The sequence below is a fragment of the Heteronotia binoei genome, chromosome 1 (assembly GCF_032191835.1).
Source record: "Heteronotia binoei isolate CCM8104 ecotype False Entrance Well chromosome 1, APGP_CSIRO_Hbin_v1, whole genome shotgun sequence".
Classification (NCBI taxonomy): Eukaryota; Metazoa; Chordata; class Lepidosauria; order Squamata; family Gekkonidae; genus Heteronotia; species Heteronotia binoei.
This window is the reverse complement of record NC_083223.1, coordinates 159,382,526-159,404,587: the sequence shown is the minus strand read 5'-3', so window position 1 is coordinate 159,404,587 and position 22,062 is coordinate 159,382,526. Positions and strand designations below refer to the sequence as shown.

Here is a 22,062-nt window from a genome sequence, read left to right as displayed (position 1 = left end):
TTTATTGCAAACACATGTTTCAGGCAACCAAACAGATTATTGTATAGGTGGATATCACCAGATGGAAAAGGAAAGGTCCCCTGTGCAAGCACCAGTCATTTCCGACTCTGAAGTGACGTTGCTTTCACAACGTTTTCACGGCAGACTTTTTACAGGGTGGTTTGCCATTGCCTTCCCCAGTCATCTACACTTGCCCCCCAGCAAGCTGGGTACTCATTTTACTGACCTCGGAAGGATGGAAGGCTGAGTCAACCTCAAGCCGGTTACCAGAAAACCCAGCTTCTGCCAGGGATCAAACTCAGGTCGTGAGCAGAACTTAGGACTGCAGTACTGCAGCTTTAACACTCTGCACCACAGGGCTCTTATACAGAAATCAAATATATTACATAACCAGAAGCAGAAGATGGAGAACCAGTTCTCTCTGCTAAAACAGTATCAGGAACTTATTGTGGTATAGACCATGAATTATTAATACTGAAAATTAGAATAAAGCTGAAGAAAAACACCAGAACATTCACAGTGCTGGAATACAATCTAAACAACATTTCTGAGGAGTGTAAAGACCATGTGAAGAACAGATTTGCATTACTAAGTTCAAATGAATTGGAACTGGAAGAACTATGGGTTGAAACCAGGAAGAATGCTCAAAGACTATTCCTGTAGACAAAATAAATGAAAAGTCCTGATGGGTGACTGATGAAACTCTTAAAATTGCTAAAGATAGACAAGAAGCAAAATTAAAAGGCGACGTAAATAGAACCAGAGCTCTAAATGCAGCATTCCAGCAACAGGCAAGTAGAGACAAAGATAACTATTATAATGACCAGTGTAAAGAAAAAGGAAAAAAAAGTAAGAAGAAAAGATCTCTGCCAGAAAACCCAAGAAATCAAAGGGAAATTTAAAGCATGGTTAGGAATGCTGAAAGATCAACACATAAATATACTGACTGACCAGGACAAAATAAAGAAAAGATGGAAAAATACACTGAAGAACTATATGGAAGAGATGAAAGGATGACAGATTGCTCCCATGAACAATCTTTTGAAGAATTTTCAGTTTTAGAAAGTGAAGTGAAAGCTGCACTGAGAGCAACTGGAAAAAAACAAATCACCAGGAGCAGACAGGAGATCAATAGAGCTATACCAAGCCACAGAAACAGAGTCTATCAAAATCTTAACAAGAATGTAGCTACAAATATAGAAAACAAAACAATCCACACACTAGGAACTCTCAATTTACATTTCAGTTCCACAAAAAGAGACATCAAAGATTGCTGCAACTATCAGACCCAATTAATCACGAGTAAAGTGATTCTCAGAATCTGAAACCATACATGGAATGAGAAATGCCAGATGTTCGAGATGTATTCAGTAAAGGAAGAGCCCCTAGAAATTATATTGCAAATGTACATTGGTTACCGGAGCATACCACAGAATTTCAGAAGAAAATCAGCTTGTGTTTCACGGATTACAACACTTTCAATTGTGTAGAATAGATCATGAAAAGCTATAGTTTGTTTTAAAAGAAATGTGTGTGACACAAAATCTGATTGATGCACAGCCTGTACTGTGGACAAGAGTAGAAAAGTGAAGAAGTCTAGTCGCACCTTAAACAAAATTTGTGGCAGGGGATGAGTTTTCATGAGTTAGTGCTCACTTCTTCAGAGAGCAGGCCACATAGGACAAAAGTATACTGTTAGGACAGAATATGGAGATACAGAATGAATTGCAATTGGCACAGGTTGTATTTTATCTTCCTGACTCTTCAGTCTATATGCAGAATATATAAGGAAAGCTGGATTATTGCCAACAACATTAATCAAGCATCTATCCTGAACCTACATGCTATAAAATCAGGGGTTCTTAATCTGGTCCATACATCCCCAACAGGTCCATGGATAGATTTCAGGGGGTCCATGAACATGGATGGGAAAAAATACATCTTTATTTGCACTAATAAATGTTCTTATTTAAACTAAGCAACATCAGCCTTCATACTGATATGTTTTTTCAAAAATAAAATACAACTTTCATTTGCCTATATTTTAAATGTACTGTCACGTTATTTAATTCATTAATAAAGAATAACATATTACTATATCACAAATTTGGATTTTTAATATTTCGGTAACTGTATTTTAAATAACTGGTTTCCTTTGTAATCCTAAATATTTTATTTTATGCATTTAAAAACATTACTCTGAGACGGAGTCCATAGGCTTCACGAGACTGCCAAAGAGGCTCCAAAAATGGAGCAGCCTTATTTTACAAAAACACCCACCTAAATAGTTCTACACACACATTGTTCCTTCTACCTCTATATTATTTATTCAACTGGCAGCAATTCACCAGTACCTCAGGCAGAGAAACTAAGCAACACTTATGCTCTACCTAGAGTTGCCAGGTCTACTTACCTGGCCTGTAGGGAACTCCTAACACACTACCAGAAGACTGGAAGTGACTACCCACAACTTCTGGTAAACCAGAAGTGCCACCCCCAATTTGGTGATGGCATCCAAAAGTGACATCATCGTGTTGGGGGGAGACACTCTGGTTTTGGGGCAAAACTCATGTGGTAAATTTGCTCTCAAACCATAGAGTTTTCCCCAAAAAAACAGACCTTCGCCCCTGATGTCCCCAATGTTATGACATCACTTGCAGATGACATCATCACATTGGGGACAACATGTTTTCACCAGAAGTCACCCAAAAACATCCATTGTGGTGGGATTTCCCCCCACAAGCTAGCTGGCTGGAGTTAAGCAAAAGCCTGCCAAAGTGGGAGAGCCCGCTACCCCCAATGGGGGACTAGGAACCTTAGCTCTACCCTGAAAAGCAGCTTATTTTTTCAACTTCATGGCAAATCAACTTTGTCAAATATTTGAACATTATATTTGCAAGATTCAAGAGACAACTTAGATGGACTCTGCCTTGTAATTTTTAATTTACTAGGAAGAAAACAGGCACTTTTCTATAGCCAACACTTTAAATGTTAAGCCTCTCTGTAACTGCAGTTTCTACACATGGAGCAGGAACCTATTTTGATTGTACTGCTTTGGAAATAATTCATAAAATACATTTGAAATTTATATGACTGAAGACAATGTGTTAACTTCAACTGGAGCAACATGACTACTAGCAGGCACCGGCCACTCGGCACATATTATATCTATTCTCTGTGAATAAACAATTTTATTAGTAACATATGGTAGTAGAACTATAACTACAACTTATAAAAAGCTTAATATATATTAAGAAAAAGACCATCATTCTACCCCACATCTTACTTTCTCCCACCCCTCCCCCATTTACTTGACCCCCGCCAGTGTTATTTTCTTTAAAAAAAACAGATATTAAAGGTACCCTTAACTATCAAGAAAAAAAACGAAACAAAAAAGAAACATAGGGAAGAAGAACCCCCTTCAAGAATTGTATTGTTATCTTAAAAATCTTAATCCTCAAAAATTGTCCAATGTCCTTTTATTTTCCACTCTTTCTCTACATATCTTCTGAATTTCTTCCACTCTTGGTTGAAAAGTTCTAAATCACAGTCTCTTAATTTTCTTGTTAATTTGTCCATTTCACTCCATGACATAACTTTCATAATCCAGTCCCATTTTTCTGGTATTTTTTCTTGCTTCCACAACTGCGCATACAATGTCCTAGCAGCTGAGAGCAAGTACCATATTAATGTTCTATCTTCTTTTGGAAATTTTTCCATTTGTAATCCCAGCAGAAAAGTCTCTGCCTCTTTATTGAATTCATATCCCAGGATCTTAGATATCTCTTGTTGAATCATTTGCCAAAACATTTTAGCTCTTTCACAAGTCCACCACATATGGTAGAAAGAACCTTCATGCTTTTTACATTTCCAGCACCTATCTGGCATCTTATTGTTCATCTTTGCTAATTTTTTTGGAGTCATATACCATCTATACATCATCTTAAAACAGTTCTCTTTAATACTATGACATGTTGCGAGTTTCATGGAATTTTTCCACAGATATTCCCAAGATTCCATCTTTATTTCTTTATTTACATTAATTGCCCATTTTATCATTTGAGATTTCACTACTTCATCTTCTGTAGCCCATTGTAAAAGTAATTTGTACACTTTTGAAATTAATTTCTCATTATCTCCAAGCAGAACTCTTTCCATTTCTGTTTGTTCTTTCCTTATTCCTTCAGCTTTGATATCATTCTCCATCAAACTTTTTATTTGTTGCATTTGAAACCAATCATATTTATAGTTTAGTTCTTCTGCAGTTTTCAATTCTATTTTCCCGCTTTGTATTTTTAGTAACTGGTTGTATGATAGTTGTTTTTCCTTGACTGTTTTGGCCGTTAACTTTATCACTTCAGCCGGCACTATCCATAAAGGTCTCCTCTCATCACCATATTTCTTGTACTTTATCCACACATTTAATAAGCTACTCCTTATATAATGGTGAGAGAAAAGACCGTCCATCTTCTTTTTTCCATAGTACAAATATGCATGCCAGCCGAATTTTTTTCCATGGCCTTCTAACATTAGAAGTTTTTTATTTAATAACGTTATCCATTCTTTTAACCATACTAAACAAATTGCTTCATGATACAGTTTCAAATCTGGTAATTGGAATCCACCTCTCTCTTTCGCATCTATCAGGACTTTCATTTTAATTCTAGGTTTCCTCCCGGCCCACACGAATTCCGAAATTTTTCTTCGCCATTTATCAAATTGCTTAGCATCTTTCACAATGGGGATGGTTTGAAACAGATACATAATCCTTGGTAAAATATTCATTTTTACTGCAGCTATTCTACCCAACAGTGACAAATTGAGCTTGTTCCACTTTAGCATATCTTCTTCTATTTTACGCCATAGCTTTTCATAATTGTTCTTAAACAAATCAATATTTTTCATTGTTATCTCTACCCCTAGGTATTTTACCTTAGAGGTAACTTCACAACCCGTTAGTCTTTGTAGTTCTTGTTGTCTATTTTTCTGCATATTCTTACATAAGATTTTTGATTTTTCTTTGTTTATATAAAGTCCCGCCAACTCCCCAAACTCTTGTATTCTCATTAACAACAAAGGTGTAACTTGTAAAGGATTTTCATTTATAAACATTATATCATCTGCAAATGCTCTGTATTTATAGGTAAATCCTTTTATTTGTAGTCCTTCTAAATCTTTTTCTTCTTGAATCTGCATTAGTAAAATTTCAAGAGTCATTATAAACAGCAATGGCGAAAGCGGGCAGCCTTGTCTGGTACCTTTACTAATTTTCATTTCATCTGTAAGATCTGCGTTGATGCACAGCCTTGCACTTTGTTCAGAATATATTGCCTTTATCATTCTTATAAAACTTTCTCCAAGCTCCATTTTTTCCATCACTGCAAACATAAAGTCCCAATTTAAATTGTCAAATGCTTTTTCTGCATCCGCAAAGAATAGCGCTACTTCCTTTTCTGGATGTCTTTCATAATATTCTACAATATTTACAACAGTTCTAATATTGTCTCTTATTTGTCTTTTGGGAAGAAAACCGGCTTGGTCCTCTTTTATAAAATTTATCAAATATTGCTTAAGACGTTCTGCCAGAATTCTTGTAAATATTTTATAATCATTGTTCAAAAGTGAAATTGGTCTGTAATTTTTCACATTTGTAACATCTCTTTCTTCTTTAGGTATCAAAGAAATAACAGCTTCTTTCCATGTATTTGGTACCTTCCCTTTGACTCTTATTGCATTCATCAGCTTCTGTAATTTTGGTATTAATTCATCTTTAAACATTTTAAAATACTTGGCTGTATAACCGTCTGGCCCGGGAGCTTTATCATTTTTCATCACGTTGATTGCTGCCTCAATTTCTATTTTTTCAATTGGGTCATTCAAAATTTTTCTCATATTCTCAGTTAATGGCTCAATTTTTATTTTCTGTAGATATTCATCTATCTTTTTTCTCTTTACTTCAGCACCTTTAAACAGCTTGGCATAATACTTAAAAAATTCTCTTTTTATTCCCTCTTGAGTAACTACGTCTCTTTCATCTATCACAATTCTATTAATTATTTTATTTTCCCTCTTTTTTTTCAGCTGCCACGCCAAGTATTTCCCCGTCTTATTTGCTCCTTCAAACGATTTTTGCTGGAGCCTTTTCAAGTTCCATTCTACTTCTTTGTTTAATAAATGTCTTAGTTGAGTTTGCAATATTGAAATTTCCCTTAGAATTTTCTTTTTCCCTGGTCTTTTCCTCAGCTCTCCTTCTTTTTTCTTTATTTCATTTTGAATATCCAGTAGTTGTTTTTCTTTTTCCCTTTTATCTTTATTGTTCAAAGTAATCAGCAACCCTCTCATTACTGCTTTATAAGCATCCCAGACCGTCTGAAAATCGATATCTTCTTTATCATTCACTTGGAAAAATTCTTTAGTTTCTTTTCCTAGGAAAGTCACTGTTTCTTTGTTCTGTAGCAAGTCTTCATTCAATCTCCATCTTCTCAATCTTTTGGACAGTTTTGTAATCCACATTATTGGGTTATGGTCAGTGCCAATTTTAGGCAAAATCTCTATCTTTCTTGTTATGAGGCCTAAATCTCTGGTTCCCCATAGCATGTCAATTCTAGAAAATGTCTTATGTCTTGCAGAAAAAAAAGTATAGTCCCGCACTTCAGGGTTAAACTTTCTCCATATGTCCTCCAAATTTTCCTGTTTTACTAATTCAAAAAAAGACTTTGGCAATTTTCCTTCTTTTCCACTATTTTTTTTCCCTCCGGATCTATCCAATGAGTTCTCAACTGTTCCATTAAAATCTCCCATTAAGAGTATTTGATCGTAGGTCAGCTCATCTAGTTGTTGTGTAATGTCTTTAAAAAAAACATCTTTTGAAATTTTTCTTCGCCATTTATCAAATTGCTTAGCATCTTTCACAATGGGGATGGTTTGAAACAGATACATAATCCTTGGTAAAATATTCATTTTTACTGCAGCTATTCTACCCAACAGTGACAAATTGAGCTTGTTCCACTTTAGCATATCTTCTTCTATTTTACGCCATAGCTTTTCATAATTGTTCTTAAACAAATCAATATTTTTCATTGTTATCTCTACCCCTAGGTATTTTACCTTAGAGGTAACTTCACAACCCGTTAGTCTTTGTAGTTCTTGTTGTCTATTTTTCTGCATATTCTTACATAAGATTTTTGATTTTTCTTTGTTTATATAAAGTCCCGCCAACTCCCCAAACTCTTGTATTCTCATTAACAACAAAGGTGTAACTTGTAAAGGATTTTCATTTATAAACATTATATCATCTGCAAATGCTCTGTATTTATAGGTAAATCCTTTTATTTGTAGTCCTTCTAAATCTTTTTCTTCTTGAATCTGCATTAGTAAAATTTCAAGAGTCATTATAAACAGCAATGGCGAAAGCGGGCAGCCTTGTCTGGTACCTTTACTAATTTTCATTTCATCTGTAAGATCTGCGTTGATGCACAGCCTTGCACTTTGTTCAGAATATATTGCCTTTATCATTCTTATAAAACTTTCTCCAAGCTCCATTTTTTCCATCACTGCAAACATAAAGTCCCAATTTAAATTGTCAAATGCTTTTTCTGCATCCGCAAAGAATAGCGCTACTTCCTTTTCTGGATGTCTTTCATAATATTCTACAATATTTACAACAGTTCTAATATTGTCTCTTATTTGTCTTTTGGGAAGAAAACCGGCTTGGTCCTCTTTTATAAAATTTATCAAATATTGCTTAAGACGTTCTGCCAGAATTCTTGTATATATTTTATAATCATTGTTCAAAAGTGAAATTGGTCTGTAATTTTTCACATTTGTAACATCTCTTTCTTCTTACTATCAATGATTGTTCAAAGTTTCTCTTCATAATCCTTCCCACCATTTCCTTTGTCATGAATCTTACAACCACATCTCTTGGTAAGTTATTTTTTTTGGCATATAGCGAGTTGACTCTATACATGTGATCATACATGCTTTTAGTCTTATCAGGGTCTTCTTCTAAGAATTCTGCGATTATGTTTGTTATATATCCTTTCAAATCATCATTCTCTTCCTCAGGTACTCCTCTCAAACGTAGCTGATTTTCCATTAATTTGCAGTCGTGAATCGTCACTTTTTCTTGTACTTTCAGCAAGGTGGTATCATGTATTTTAACTTTCTCCTCCACCTCCTGTACTTTCTTGTCTATTTTCCCAATTTGGTTTTTGAGGTCATCCACTTCTTTTTTAATCACTGTAGTAAGTTCTTCCTTCAACTCTTCCATCATTTTCTTAACTCCTTTCATAATCCTGGCTTCCATAGCCTCCATTTGGTCTTGCATTTTATCTAATGAAAGGGCTCTTGTTCGGGGCTGCCTGGGCTCTGACATTTAAGCAAAGAGCAAGGGGGATGCAATTAAAATACCAAAAATTTCCGTCGCACAATTTGCAAGTTTGACTACCAAGTTCAGAAGGTCTAAATTTTCTCTCTCAATTAAACTTTGTTCTGTTTTCTTCTGAGCTTCCCAGGCCCAGATATAAATTTTTGAAGAATTTTTCCCCTTTAAAAAAATGACGAAATTTTTGACCTCACCAATTTAAAATCTGACAGTCAGGTTCAATAGAGCAGGGCTTGCCCTTTCCAGCAAGCCCAATTTCGCTGGTTTCTGAGCCCCCAAAGCAAAGATATTTAACAAAAAAGTCTTTAAAAAATCCAAAATGGCGGCCGCGATTTTTTCTCCTTTTAAAGATTTTTTTTCCCCTTTTAAAATCACCCCAGGAGCCCACCAATAATGTAGTCAATAGTTCTTATCTTCTTACCCTTTTCCCTGTCGTTTCTGTCACTTTTTAAAGTCCCAAATCTTTTTAAAACGATGTTTTAAATTGGACCTCCCAGCAATGGCTGCCGATGTTTCTCTATGATGTAGAGTAGGCTTTTTTCTTTACTGCTTCCTGTCTCTGTCACCTTCAACCTTATAGATTGCTTGACGCACTTCCTGTCTTGCTCAGTAGAGTTAAAGGACTGTTCCAGTATATTCCTGCGCAGTATGGTTGTTTACATTCCACAAATCGTAAGTAGACACAACAATGATTTCTCTTCAATTTTTAGCAGTTTTTAACACTGTCTTTTATGTCAAAATAGTCCAAACTTCACCCTTCCCTTCTTCTACTTGCAAGTTTTATATTTTCCCCTTATTTCCACCTTTAAAACGTCTCTTTAGTCTGTAAATAGCTCCGGAGTGAAAGAAGAGTTTCTGTACCTTTTTTCCTCTGTTTATCCAAGTTCCACTGGTCTTCCAAGACTTTAGTTGTTTAAAAATGTCCCAGAAGGTTAGGATCATGACGAGCTTATGCCAAATCCATGGCTCTGAGAGATCTTGCAGACGATAATTTTGCAAACTTCTGAGACTCCTCAAAGCCTCAAAGGACCCTTCTCCAAAGCTCCTTTTCAGCCAAGGTAAATCTCTTCTAAACTTTTTAGTGCAAGTCTTGGACCTTTCTCTCACTGAGAAAGGTAGGCAGTGGGCTTTGGTTTGCCCTCCACTACCCCGAACAAGACCTTCAGCTTGCTCCCGTTACGAGAGACAACTCAGCTCGCCATTTTCCTCCCCGGAAGTCCATATTATATCTATTCTGATACCCTCCAGTACTTGTTCATTTGGCTCAAAATTGAATCTGGGAGACTTGGGTTCAAATCCTCACTCTGTCATGGAAACTTGCTGGGTGACCTTATGCCATCACACACTTTCTGCCTAACCTATCTCACAAAACTGTTATGAGGATAAAACAGAAAGGAGAATGATATAAGCTACTTTGGGTCAGCAGAAACAATCTATTGCTATGCTGAAAGGCATCAACACAGGTTGAGCAAAACTACAAAGAGATCAAAAAGGAACTTCTGGCTACTGTGTTTATTATGACTAAATCCACTAATGTGTGTTTGGCATACACATATTAATCCAATCAGAGGCAACCTTTCCCAAGGGCATTGGAAAGGATACTCCTACAAAATATGACATCCTGATTGTTTACACTAAGGGCAATGACATGCTAATAACAGACACATTTTCCAGAGATATCACAATCAGTTCAGTTTGCTTTATTACGGTCCATGACCAAATACATAGCATAATGCAGGCCAACAACAACCACATAAAAATTGTAAAAATCAAGATGGACCTAAATAGGTAAAACGTAAGATATTTAAAAAATAAATGTGAAAATAAAATATAGGACATTAGTATGAATAATGAGATATGACAATTAATACAGTAGTGGTCAAACATCTTCTAGCTTAATAAATACAGTACATATAATAAAAGGTTTTAAAATTATACAGCTCCAGAAAAAATATTAGCTAGAATACACTGGTTAAAATTACAATCTGTTACCTCGACATTAACTTTTAAGAACCATAAAATGCAATTTGATTGCATGGGAACAAAATTTGGCAACTTTATGCATGGTCTCTGTATTTATATCAGTTTCAGTAGCATTTGTGATGGTATGCAGAGTACTCAGGCATTTAAGAAAAAATAAAATACAAGCTTGGAAATATTCAAAAAACAGTCAGTTCAGGACCCCTTGTTTACATAATCCTCACGAATTCTCCTAGCTGCCGCCATAAAAATTAATTGTGAATTGGGGGTTAAAATCTGATAACAGCGTATTTCTGATTTTGAAATCAGAAAACCCGAGACATCCCTCCAACAAAGAATAAATGCACCTGGCTCGTATGCCAGGGTATAGGCCACACCCAAACAAAACATGGTCAATCGTTTCAACTTTATCTGCACCACAAGGACAAACCCGCTCAGCCATAGGCACCTTTCTAAAGCGGCCCTCAACGACTGCTGAAGGAAAGATATTACAACGGGCCATAGAAAAGGCCCTTCTGTGGGATGGTATTGTTAGAGTTGAGAGATAGGGAACTGGAACTAACACATATCTCCTTTGAGAGGGAGCTAGATAATCCGGGACCTTGGCAATATCATTCTGTCTTTCAATGTCTTGTAGTCTCTGTTTGACTATGGCCCTGGCTTGATCCAGGGCTATTATCTGGAGAGATTCAGGTGAAAAGCCAAGCGTAGACAATTTCTGATGGATGGCTCTAACCCAAGAGGAACAATAACTATCCTTTAAAATCAACGATGTGGTATTCGTGGGGCAATGGCTGAGATTAAGCCAAGTGCTGATTGAAAGTAGGCTCACCCTAGCCTCTATCCTTAGCAAGCCATTTTCCAAGTGTAGTACTGCATTGGAAACACAGGTTGGAAAGTGGAAAATGGCTCTCAAGGATTTGGACTGAATTTTCTCAAGGGGCTCAAAACTTGATAAGGATGGACCCAACATAGTTTCATAAGTGAGTTGGGGTATTGTTTTGGCCAAGTAGAGTTTTAACTGGTATAAAATGCCCCCCTTTCGTGAGAAAAAACCTAATGGTGGCCTGGGTCAATTTGCGACCAGAATTGGCAGCATATTCGTGGTGAGCCTTCTTTGACCCTGAGGACTGAATCATGACCCCAAAATATTTGTAAATTGTTACCTGTTGTAGACTATGGCCATTTATATTCCATCTCCTTAGCCTGGGTTTTGGGCCAAAAGCCATTACTTTTGTTTTCTGATAATTAATCTCTAAGAGGTTATGATCACAATAAAGACCAAATTGAGCTAATGCCTTTCTAAGGCCTACTGGTGTTCTAGACAGCAAGTTTGTGTCATCTGCAAAGAGTAAGGCTACCAGTTGCCTATCTGCTAGGGAGGGGGGATGAGTATCGACTAGATGGAGATTGCTGATCATATCATTAATAAAGATGGAAAAAAAGGGAAGGGGCCAGCACGCAGCCTTGCTTGACTCCTTTTAAAGTTGGAATAGGGTCAGTAAGGAGACCTTGATTATTGCACCTGACCCTAATAGACATGTTGGTATATAATGCCTGGATCAGGAATAAAAGTCTCCTGTCAAGAAGAAGAAGAAGATATTGGATTTATATCCCGCCCTCCACTCCAAAGAGTCTCAGAGCGGCTCACAATCTCCTTTACCTTCCTCCCCCACAACAGACACCCTGTGAGGTGGGTGGGGCTGGGGAGGGCTCTCACAGAAGCTGCCCTTTCAAGGACAACCTCTGCCAGAGCTATGGCTGATCCAAGGCCATTCCAGCAGGTGCAAGTGGAGGAGTGGGACTTAACTTCTCCCATAATTTCCCTCTGGGAATGGAGACAAAAGCAGATTTTAAGTCAATAAAGGCTGCATAAAGAGAAACCGTTATGCTGGTTGCATATTTTTCTATCAAATGTGATAGAATCAAATTATGTCCCAACATGGATCGTCCTTCCCTAAACCCAGCCTGCTCATCTACCAAATACCTTTCTTGAATCAGCCAGCACTGCAATTTCTCTAGAAGATGGCTAGCGTATAGTTTGCCCAGAATACTCAAGAGGCTGATTGGCCTATAATTGGCTGGATTATCCTTCTGCCCGGACTTAAAAAAAGGAATGATGATAGCCTCTCTCCAGGCCTCAGGTAAATCCCCTGTCAAATCTATATATGTAAACAATGGGGCCAAGAGAGAGGACCACCAGTCTATATTATCTTTCAATAGATCTGGGGGAATAAAATCAGGGCCTGGAGCTTTGCCTCTCTTGAGTTTACTGATCAAAGATCTAACTTCTCCAGCCGTCACCGGAGGCCAAGGTGGCAGGTCTGAAAGGGCCTCATGAATCTGGGGAACTGCAGAATGGTGGGGATCAGAGTACAGCACTTGAAAAAATGATTCCCAATTCTTGGGGGTGACAAATGAGTAAATGGGGGAGATGTCTCTGCAGGAGTGGCTCGAGATCAATTTCCAAAACCCTGTCAAGATCTTCTCCTTGGATGACTGTATAATGCTATTCCACAGCACTTTCATGGCCTCACGCTTCTATGTGGCAATAAGTTGTTTGCATAACTTCTTAGAGCATGAAAGATGGTATTGTGCACACAGAGAATCAAGGCCCTCAGAGTTCTTATATGCATGATACGCTGATTTTAGACCTCTTCTTGCTTGCTTGCATTCTTTATCGAACCAGGGCTTGGTGACGTTTTTGAATCTACGATGTTGAACAGAAGCATCTTGAACCAGTAATGGTTTTATGAGTTGGAGATGATCGAAGGGGATCAGAGGGTTCAAGTCATGGGGAGTATCCATAATTAATTTTCTATTGGAGCAAGCATCCTCCTTCTCCAGGGCTCCCCTCACTGTTTGTGCCAACTGATTGGACCACTTGGCGCGGCATCTCATTTATTGGACTAGAACCAAATGTGGGCCCATCGTAATACTATGAAAAGTCTCTGGAACTAAAGGAGCTAGAGTGAGTAATAGTGGAAGATGATCACTTTCTAGTTCGGGTAGAACTTGTAGGTGAAGAACCTTCGAAAGTAATCTTGGGCTGGCTAGAAAATAGTCGATCTAGTGCCGTCTAGAAAGGTGATCTCTCCAGGATAATCACCTACTATGGAGCCATTCAATATGGAGAGGTCAAACCTTCTAGCCATCCTTGCTAAGCAAGCCCCTGCAAAATTTACCCTGGGGTCTTTTGAAAGGCGGCGAAGGAGAGTGGGATGGCGACTCGCCTCACTGATGAAAGTAGGAAATCCAAACTTTCCAATAAGGATCTCATCATGAGGGCCTAGTCAAGCATTAAAGTCCCCTCCCATTAGGATCACATCCGCTGGAGTATCATTCAGAAAATCCTCTAAATGAGATTCGAAATCATTCCAGATTGCAAGAATGTCTGATTGTCTTTGATGGGGAGGTAAGTAGACGTTGATTAATAAAATACTACAATCCCTCCAACCTCTGAACCAGATCCTATCCACGAGGGGGAAATAATTTACAATTCCTCTCAGTGACTTCTTGTTAAAAGAGCTGGAAGATGACACAAAAGCATGACTTACAAGTCTTCAACACCCTGCACATCCAAATACAGGCACCCTCCCCCCGCCACCAAAAAAGATTAAACCAGATCTGAGACTTTATCATTTATTTATTTGAATTTTTAACCACCCTTCCCAATAGCTGGGCTCAGGGTGGTTCACAACAAAGTTATAATTACAAACAAGATAAAACCAAAATTAAATAAGCAGTAAAAAACATTGCAGTTCCTTAAAAGCAAGATGGTGCTGAGTCCTGGTAGTGCCACTATCTCATGGAGGAGAGAGAAAGTGGGGGTACCAAATGAAACCATAGCTGTCCACAGCCAAATACCTGGAGGAACTTCTCTGCCTTACAGGCCCTGCAGATTGGTAATAATTCCCATAGGGCCTGGGTGGAATTTGGCAGAGAGTTCCACCTGGTCAAGGGCAGCCGGATGACTCTTGGGCTGGGGGACCACCAGCAGATGTTGATCACCAAAGCTCAAGACTCTTTTGGAGAGGCAGCCCCAGAGGTACATGAGTCCCTGGCCATTAAGGGCCTCTCTTGGGTGTATACCAAGAGAGGTGTTCCCAGAGGTACATAGGTCTCTGGCCGTTAAGGGACCTTACTGGCCTCTCACAGACCAAATCAGGATTGAAGATGGCTTGCTTGTGATACGTTCTAAAATAATTGTTTCTAAAGGGGCACTGTCTCATATGCTGACTGCTTTACTTCCCTCATCAAGGTATGCAGAGATCAAAAGCATGGACTCGTCATATGTATTAGCCTGACACAAATGTTTACATAAGCTGAATATTATTTGCTATGCTAACAAGTTCAATTTAGCAATTACAGAGAGCCAATGATCCCAAATGACACCCCAGATTTGCCTTGGTACAAACAAACAGCTGATATTTTTAATTTAATGGCCAAGCCCATCTTATAGTTGTTGTTTATTCATCAGAATACCCTCAAGTTATGTTGTTGCCACATAAGATTGCAGGCACAATTGTAGCCAAGATTTGCACACCACAGCATTCCTGAAGGACTTATTTATAACCATGTTCCTTTTGCTAGTTCAGTGATCAAACAATTTGCTTCTAACTGGATCATCTCCATTATCCATTCTACACCTAGCTACCTCCAGTCCAACGGTCAGGCAAAATGCATTATCCAAACCATCAAACATACAAAAAATGTTTATAGATGGTTCAGATCTCAATTTGGCTTTACTCAATTTGAGATGTGCTCCCATTTCAGGTCTTGAATATGCCCCTGCACGGCTCCTGTTGGGAAGGTTTTTAGACTTCCCTCTGCCAGCCACACTGACACCCTGATTACCAAGTGATGTTCACTTGAAGTTAAATATCCAGTGAAGACAAAAGAACTACTACTATGATAAGCAGGATATGTTCACTTACACCCCTTCTGGAAGGGGAGAATGGAGGGGTGACCAAGCTATGTTCAAAGACTGGGTGATGGGTTAGCATTAAGGCAAACTACAACAGTGAATCAAGTGTAGCAATCTCTGACTCCATATCTTTGTCATGTTTGGGTTGCACTAAGTGAGCACCCCAAAATAACAAAGGGGGATGTGATGTATTTATTGTATACATCAGAATATGTCTGTTTGCCCCTCTGATATTCATATGTGTTGATTTCATCTTATGAGGTGGAGTTAGTGTTGCCAGGTCTGACTCAGGTAATATGGGGGTGGAGGCAGGAAACTTTGGGAATGGAACTAGGAGCAACGTTCTGACAAGCATGATTCAACTCTGAAGGTAGTTGTGGCCATCACATTTAAACGGACTGTGCTCCTTTTAAATGCCTTCCCTTCATTGGTAATAATGGAGGATGGGTGAAACCTTCTTCTGGGGTTCATAGACCTCTGCAGCCATGCCTCCACAAAGAAAAGGCCAGCGGCAGTAAAATCTGGGTGAAGCCATGTTTCTGAGGACTTTCAAAATGACACACTATTTTCCTGTAGGTATCGCCTTCCAGAGTCTCAGCATCAGCCTTGGATATGCAGATGTCAGCTGCCTAGCTAGAGACAAAGAAGCTGATGTGGGACAATCATACAGAGCACTGGTAAACAAAGGAGTCTTCCTGCTACAACACCTCTTACAATGGACTTAATCTCTTCAACTTCCAACAATCATCAGCCACTCATCTCTCCCCCCTCCCAGTCCCTTTTGTTTTCCATTCTTCCCCGAGAGGGGTCACTATTAACAACCCATCAGACCTATATTATCCATTCTGGTTTTATTTAGTGTATATTTTTACTCAGAGAAACATTGACCACTCTCTGAGTTCTATTGTTAACCTTCCTGGAAACCACTGACCCGCATGATGATCCCATCATGAGATCCAGTCCCAGGTCACAAAATTGGCTATTTAAGACAGACCTTTCTGCCATTCAGGTGTGACTCTTTCCAGACCCCTACCTTGCTGGAAGAGCCACCCCCACTCCTGATCAGTTTGGACCCCTATTGCAAGTGACGCTGGTTGCCTTACACGTTCCCCTCCTTTCTTCTTCACTGCTGAATCTCTGCTTCTCACCTGGACAGGTCAAGTATTACCCACCAAAGATACTCCTCGTGCAAATGTCCCTATCTTTTTCCTAACTATTTTTCCCAGTTCAGACCTGTGTGCCGAGAGTGTGATTTTTATCTTGTGTTGAGTTTCTCTAAATAAAATTAATTTACTTTAGATACAACATCTCATCATTGACTCTAGGGCTCCTGGGAAATACTGACTCTGTTATACAAAGGTTATCAACTCCACACTATTTTTGCCATCTTGCCCACCTAACTTAAATTTCCCCAAAATTCATTTAAAAGGCAATTTGAATAACACCTCTGCCTCAAAAAGCAGCCCCCGTTGAGCCCTAGATACCCACAGATTAATTCTTCAGTATACCCTTTGGGGTATCATGGAAGTGCACAGTGGACATTCAACCCCCTTTTCCTGCTTTCTGATAACTCTGAAGTGGGGGGAGGGCCTCCAAACCAAGGGATTCCCTGTTCCCAACTGGGGATTGGCAACCCTAGGTGGAGTCCCTACCTGTTAGTTTTGTTTATGTAGAGCTCCCTTGTTCTGAAACTGACAGAACTTGTAACTTTTGCTTTACTTGCCTTGACCAAACTGACTCCATGCTGTAACTTAGTAATAACATAGAGTGCCTGACCACAGCAATTAACCCTGGCCCCTGTGCTATGCCAAATATTTAGGGCAGTAGGGCAGGCAGCAGATAGTCTCTGCTTAACATCCACAGGTGCCCTTTGAAGACAGGCCGTTTGGCCTTCACAACAGGGGAGCATCCTCCCTTCTGATAACGAAGGCTGGGAAGAAGAGACACTTGTCTGAGACCGTGTGAATGATTGTTTTATTGTGCTTTGCTGATGGCATAAAATGTAACCAACTGCCAGGAATTGGCATTACTGTTATTTCGTTGCTCTAGTACTGTGGTTCTTCAATAAAGATCCTAACTTGTAACAAGTATTGGACTCGTCTGAAGTTCATCCAAGTTCTGACAGAAACTAGTTGCTCCTATCTCTATATCTTCTTGATAATAAATGTCCTATATTGGCAGCTTGAGGATTTTTCCAAAGATGTGTGCTGCATTTTGCAGAAGGCTTCATTTAAAGAATAACACATACTACAAGTACAGCTCTGCTTGCAAAGTAACCACAGGCAGCTTGATATTGATAGCAGAACTTCACTCATCTTACCAATAGCAAAAATATGCTGCTCAACATTGTGCTTTATAAAAATCATTACATGAAAATTATATTAGAGGAAACAGTAATGAGTGTAAAACAAAATATGGTATGTTTACCAAAATACAAAAGATGCCAAGAAAAGTTAATTTAGGAAAAAGAGACTATTGAATTCAGAGATATCTGATTCTTTTACATTGGAATTTATTTCCAAATAATTATACTTGAAACAGCAGCCACAGTAATTTCAGAATATTTTTAAATGAGATTCCCTCTAGTTAGTATGGTCTAAATAAAAAATATTTATTTGTAAAAAAATCCTCTGAATTTCAAAGGCACATTAATAAGGTTTACCAAAATGGGTATGTTTGGGATAATAAACAAAACATATGGGTATGCTCAATAATATAATAAGAACATACACCTCATGTGTGTGGACTGGATGCACCTATACTCTACCTCTTCATGACAGCAAATGCTTGAAAGATGGCAATTCCCAATATATAAATGCATTAATTTGTCACTATCATACTAACCATTAGAAATTATTTTCTTGATACTCTGCCAAAGAAGGAATGTTTAAAGGAAACACCAAACATAATTTGCTTTTTAACAAACAAACAAAAAACCTAGCCAGCCATGAAACTGCAGTAACAGATTAGGCCATGAATCCAGCTGGAGCGTCAATGTTTATATGCCTTTGGAGAAAATAAAGGTGATGTACCAACAGAGTGAAAGGAAACTGGGTGTTCCGAGTTGTGGGGGAGAAATCGCAGCACAGAATTAGGATGTAAATAATGTTGTTCTAAATTGATAGTCACGATTCCATATATTGTCATGTATATAGCATAATAATCATGTGCAAAGATGTATCTATAAAATTTGCCATTTGATAACTCAAGTGAAGACATAACCTAAATATTAAAAATAAATTCCACAGACCCAAATTCATACACTACTGTAACTAAAGTATATACCACTTCTGTGTGATATACTGTCTGCCTCCCTCTGCACACAACCCCCACCCAAAAAAGAACAGATGCTACCTTCTTATAAAAACTCTATTTAGGGAGTTAGTTAAACAAATATTATGAGATAGCAGGTTTTGGTGTCATTATGGTTCCAGCGATAAATTTACAATTCAGTTTTGTCACATAATGGCCTACATGAATGAGGAACTTGTTTAATTCTGTTTAGTAGTTGTTTTTTTAAACCAGTCCTAGGTTTAAAATATTCCACTGCAAATGAAATTCTGGTTGTCCATTTAACAGTCTGTGCTGTTGCTATAATGATAATACCACAAAGTACAAGAGAAATACTTCCAAACAATCCCTATAGAATTAGCCATATCTGCCTTTCGTCCTTCCGATACTATTGACAGTGCAATCCTAAGAACACTTTCCTGAGACAAAGTCCCATTTAACAGACCTTAGTTGAATTCTAAATAGACCCTTTTAGGATTGTACTGTGACATGGCCCAGATTAATCTTTGCAACCTGAAAAGTTAAAAAAATAAAAATAAAAGAAATTAGCCAGTAAAAAATCATGTCCAAAGTTCTGCAATGAATCCACAGATAAAATCAGGATCCTTAACCATAGTTGTCAGGTTATAAAGAACACATGTGAAGTATAAGGCATCTGCCTTGAAATGATTGCTGTTACACAACAGGATGTATGTCATAACAAATGTGTTTATGCCATTGCAGTGCTTAACTTTTTAAAATGTTAAGACATCATGGTACAATTTAATTTTCTTTTTGTGGTATAGTTAAATTAAATAGAAGTTGTAAACAAGCAAATATTAAATTAGAGAAGGGAAAGAAAACTGAACCCATGAGATCCCTTCTGGAATTCACCTTTTGCGCAAACTTATACAAAACCTACTTGACAATCTTCCTTCTGTTTATATTTGCTTCAAAATCATTAATGTTACCAATGTAACATTTTGAAGATAATCCAGGCTAGGATTTCCAGATCTTTACTATCAATACAACACACATAACACGTACAGTGGTTTTACGTAATGCGCTTTTGCTCTCCAGGATTGTAGCTGGAACATTACTTTATATGTCCAGAGACATTAGCATGCATGTTACTACTTTTACCCTATTAAGTATTCAGATAACACTACTCCTAAGATCTTCATTTAATGTTTAAACCTGCAGTAAGCATGTAATTGCATAAGCCTTCTAGAATATTTGGGCCAATTAGAACAGTAAGGAAGGAGAAAGTCTCACCAACATAAATCCTTGTATTTGTTTTAGATTACGGTACTATAGTCCCAGCAAACATCTCAAAACATAGATAAATTTAAAAGTTTCTAGATTTATATTTCCTCTGTTGGGACTGAGTGTTTTTAAAGCATAGATATGTATTTAGGAAGTAGGACTTTTCAGTACAACCAGAAAAGCCAGTAAAATAAGAAATTTCCACACCATCATCTTCAGTTATATAATGTTGAAAACAAAACAAATATGATTAAGTAGCACGGTTCCCCTGTTTCATGCTACTCATCCCTACCACCACCACTAGCTAAGAGCCATCATTTGCCATACAGGTTACATTCAGTTAAAAATAAAAGGGAAGTCAATGTTACATCTTACAATTTCTAGTGTCTGTAAATATCCAATATGGAAGTGGATTATTCCCAGAGCATAAAATGAATGTTTCATTTTACCCAATTACAATCATTTGTTAAACCTGCAAGGATTGTGTACATAAAAGCCACTTGGGACATCTCAATAAAAGCAGGTATCACCAGACATATTCCAGGATGAGCAGCTGCACACTTAACACAAGACCAAATTTATGAAAACCACTGGTTCAGCAGTTTAAAATGTCAGATTTAAGAACAAGGCTTGCTGACATCAACAAATTACTAACAGTCCTTCAGAGACAAGCCCGGAATGTCTTCACTCCGCCCCCGCCCCCCCCGTCATATTTGCTTTTGCCAGAAGAGGAGACACAATTGCAGCTTTTAGGCTAAGCAAAGCTGCTTGGTGGAATATCTGCAGTACCCAGAACAAATCAGAGGGAGGGAGAGACAAGAGTATTCAGAGGAAATGTTGTTCACTGAGAGACCATGCAAGACCAACCCAGTCTGCCCCTCGTCACCTGCTAGCAATAGTTTCTGTATAGGACTCCTTATTACCAATCTGAGGGCAGGGGGCACACAGAGAAAGAGCTGCCTACGACTGATTTCACCGTCTCTGCAAAGTTAACGTGGGAGGAGGGTTTGATGAGGCACTCCACCCGCCCGGCACCATCACCCGTGCCCACACTTGTGTCATTGGGCATCTTTCCCCGGCACACCGACTACGACAGCCGTTCCTTAAACCCACAGGCACCCACTGCTTGCCTGTGCTCCCCAGCGGACGTGTTTCAAAAGGGCCGTCGCTGAACCAAAAAAAAGGGGGCCCTAGAATTCCAACTAGGCTCGGTCTCGTCTCCTCCTCCGAAAACACCGACCCAAGGAACCGTCTGATGGGGAACTGTCGTCTGACCTCCCCCCCCCCCCGCCGCAGGTGAGCTGAGGGCGCCAGAGGAACTCCTCTCCAGGCTCCAACCCAGCCCCCTCTTCTCCCGCCCTCCTCCTCCTCCTCCTCTTGGCGGCGGCGGGGGAGGGGAGGGGGCTTCCTCCCAGTTACTCGGGATGCCAGTCACGCAAAGCTCGCCTCACCAACCGCCAGTAGGTTGGTCCGAGCCCCCAAACAAAATATAAATCTGTCACCGCCCCAAGGCTCCCGCCAGGCGCAAGCTTTCCCTCGCAGCCCCCAGCTGAAGGCATGGCGCGCGAACCTCTGCCCCTCAGCCCGCTCTTCATTCCTCCTGCTAACGGGAAAATACCACTCCGCGGGTGGGGGGGGGGGGGAGTAAGAGGAGAACCAACAAAAAAAAAAGAGCAAGTCAAGCGAGCGGCTTACAGTTCGTAGGAACTGTATCTCGTCCTCGCCTTCGCCCACTTCGGCCATGGCTCTCTCTTGCTTCCCGGGCTCTGCTGCCTCTGCTGCCCGGGTTGGCCGGCGGTGCGGCAGTAGGAGGAGAAGGAAGCACCCCCGCGGGGACAGCAGAGGAGGCGGTTGCAGCTGAGCGAGATGCACCCACGCCGAGCTGGAGCGCTAGGGAAGGGAAGAAAGTGCGAGCGACCCGAAGCCAGCCGCCTCAGCTCTGTTCTGGGCGACCGTGTCGCTCCCTCTCTGCAGCAGATTGGCAGCCCGGTGCAAGTGCGGGCGTGGGGGGGGGGGGGGCTGGCAGAAAGAGCGCTGTGATTAACAGGGGCAGCGGGGGAGGAGCTCCTCGGCGGCTCCCCCACTACTGCAGGTGATCTGCAGCCGGCTCCCTCCGCAAAGCCAAGCGAAGCAAACCTGAGGCGCAGCGCCACTCTCCGGCCGCTCGCGCGTACAGGCGCTGGTGCAGCCTCTCTCCTACACGCCCAGCCCGGGGGAAGCGGAGAGGACAGAC

The 22,062-nt window shown here is 39.6% G+C and overlaps 1 protein-coding gene across 1 annotated transcript in view; it reads right to left on the bottom strand.

The window, feature by feature from the left end:
- Positions 1–21,820, bottom strand: part of RYR2 (ryanodine receptor 2) — a 757,628-nt gene extending 735,808 nt beyond the window's left edge. The window contains exon 1 of the mRNA XM_060243352.1: positions 21,525–21,820. Within this exon, the coding sequence (XP_060099335.1) occupies positions 21,525–21,572 (48 nt within the window). The 5' untranslated portion in view covers positions 21,573–21,820. The remainder of the gene's footprint in view (positions 1–21,524) is intronic.
- Between the last annotated feature and the right edge of the window lie 242 nt (positions 21,821–22,062).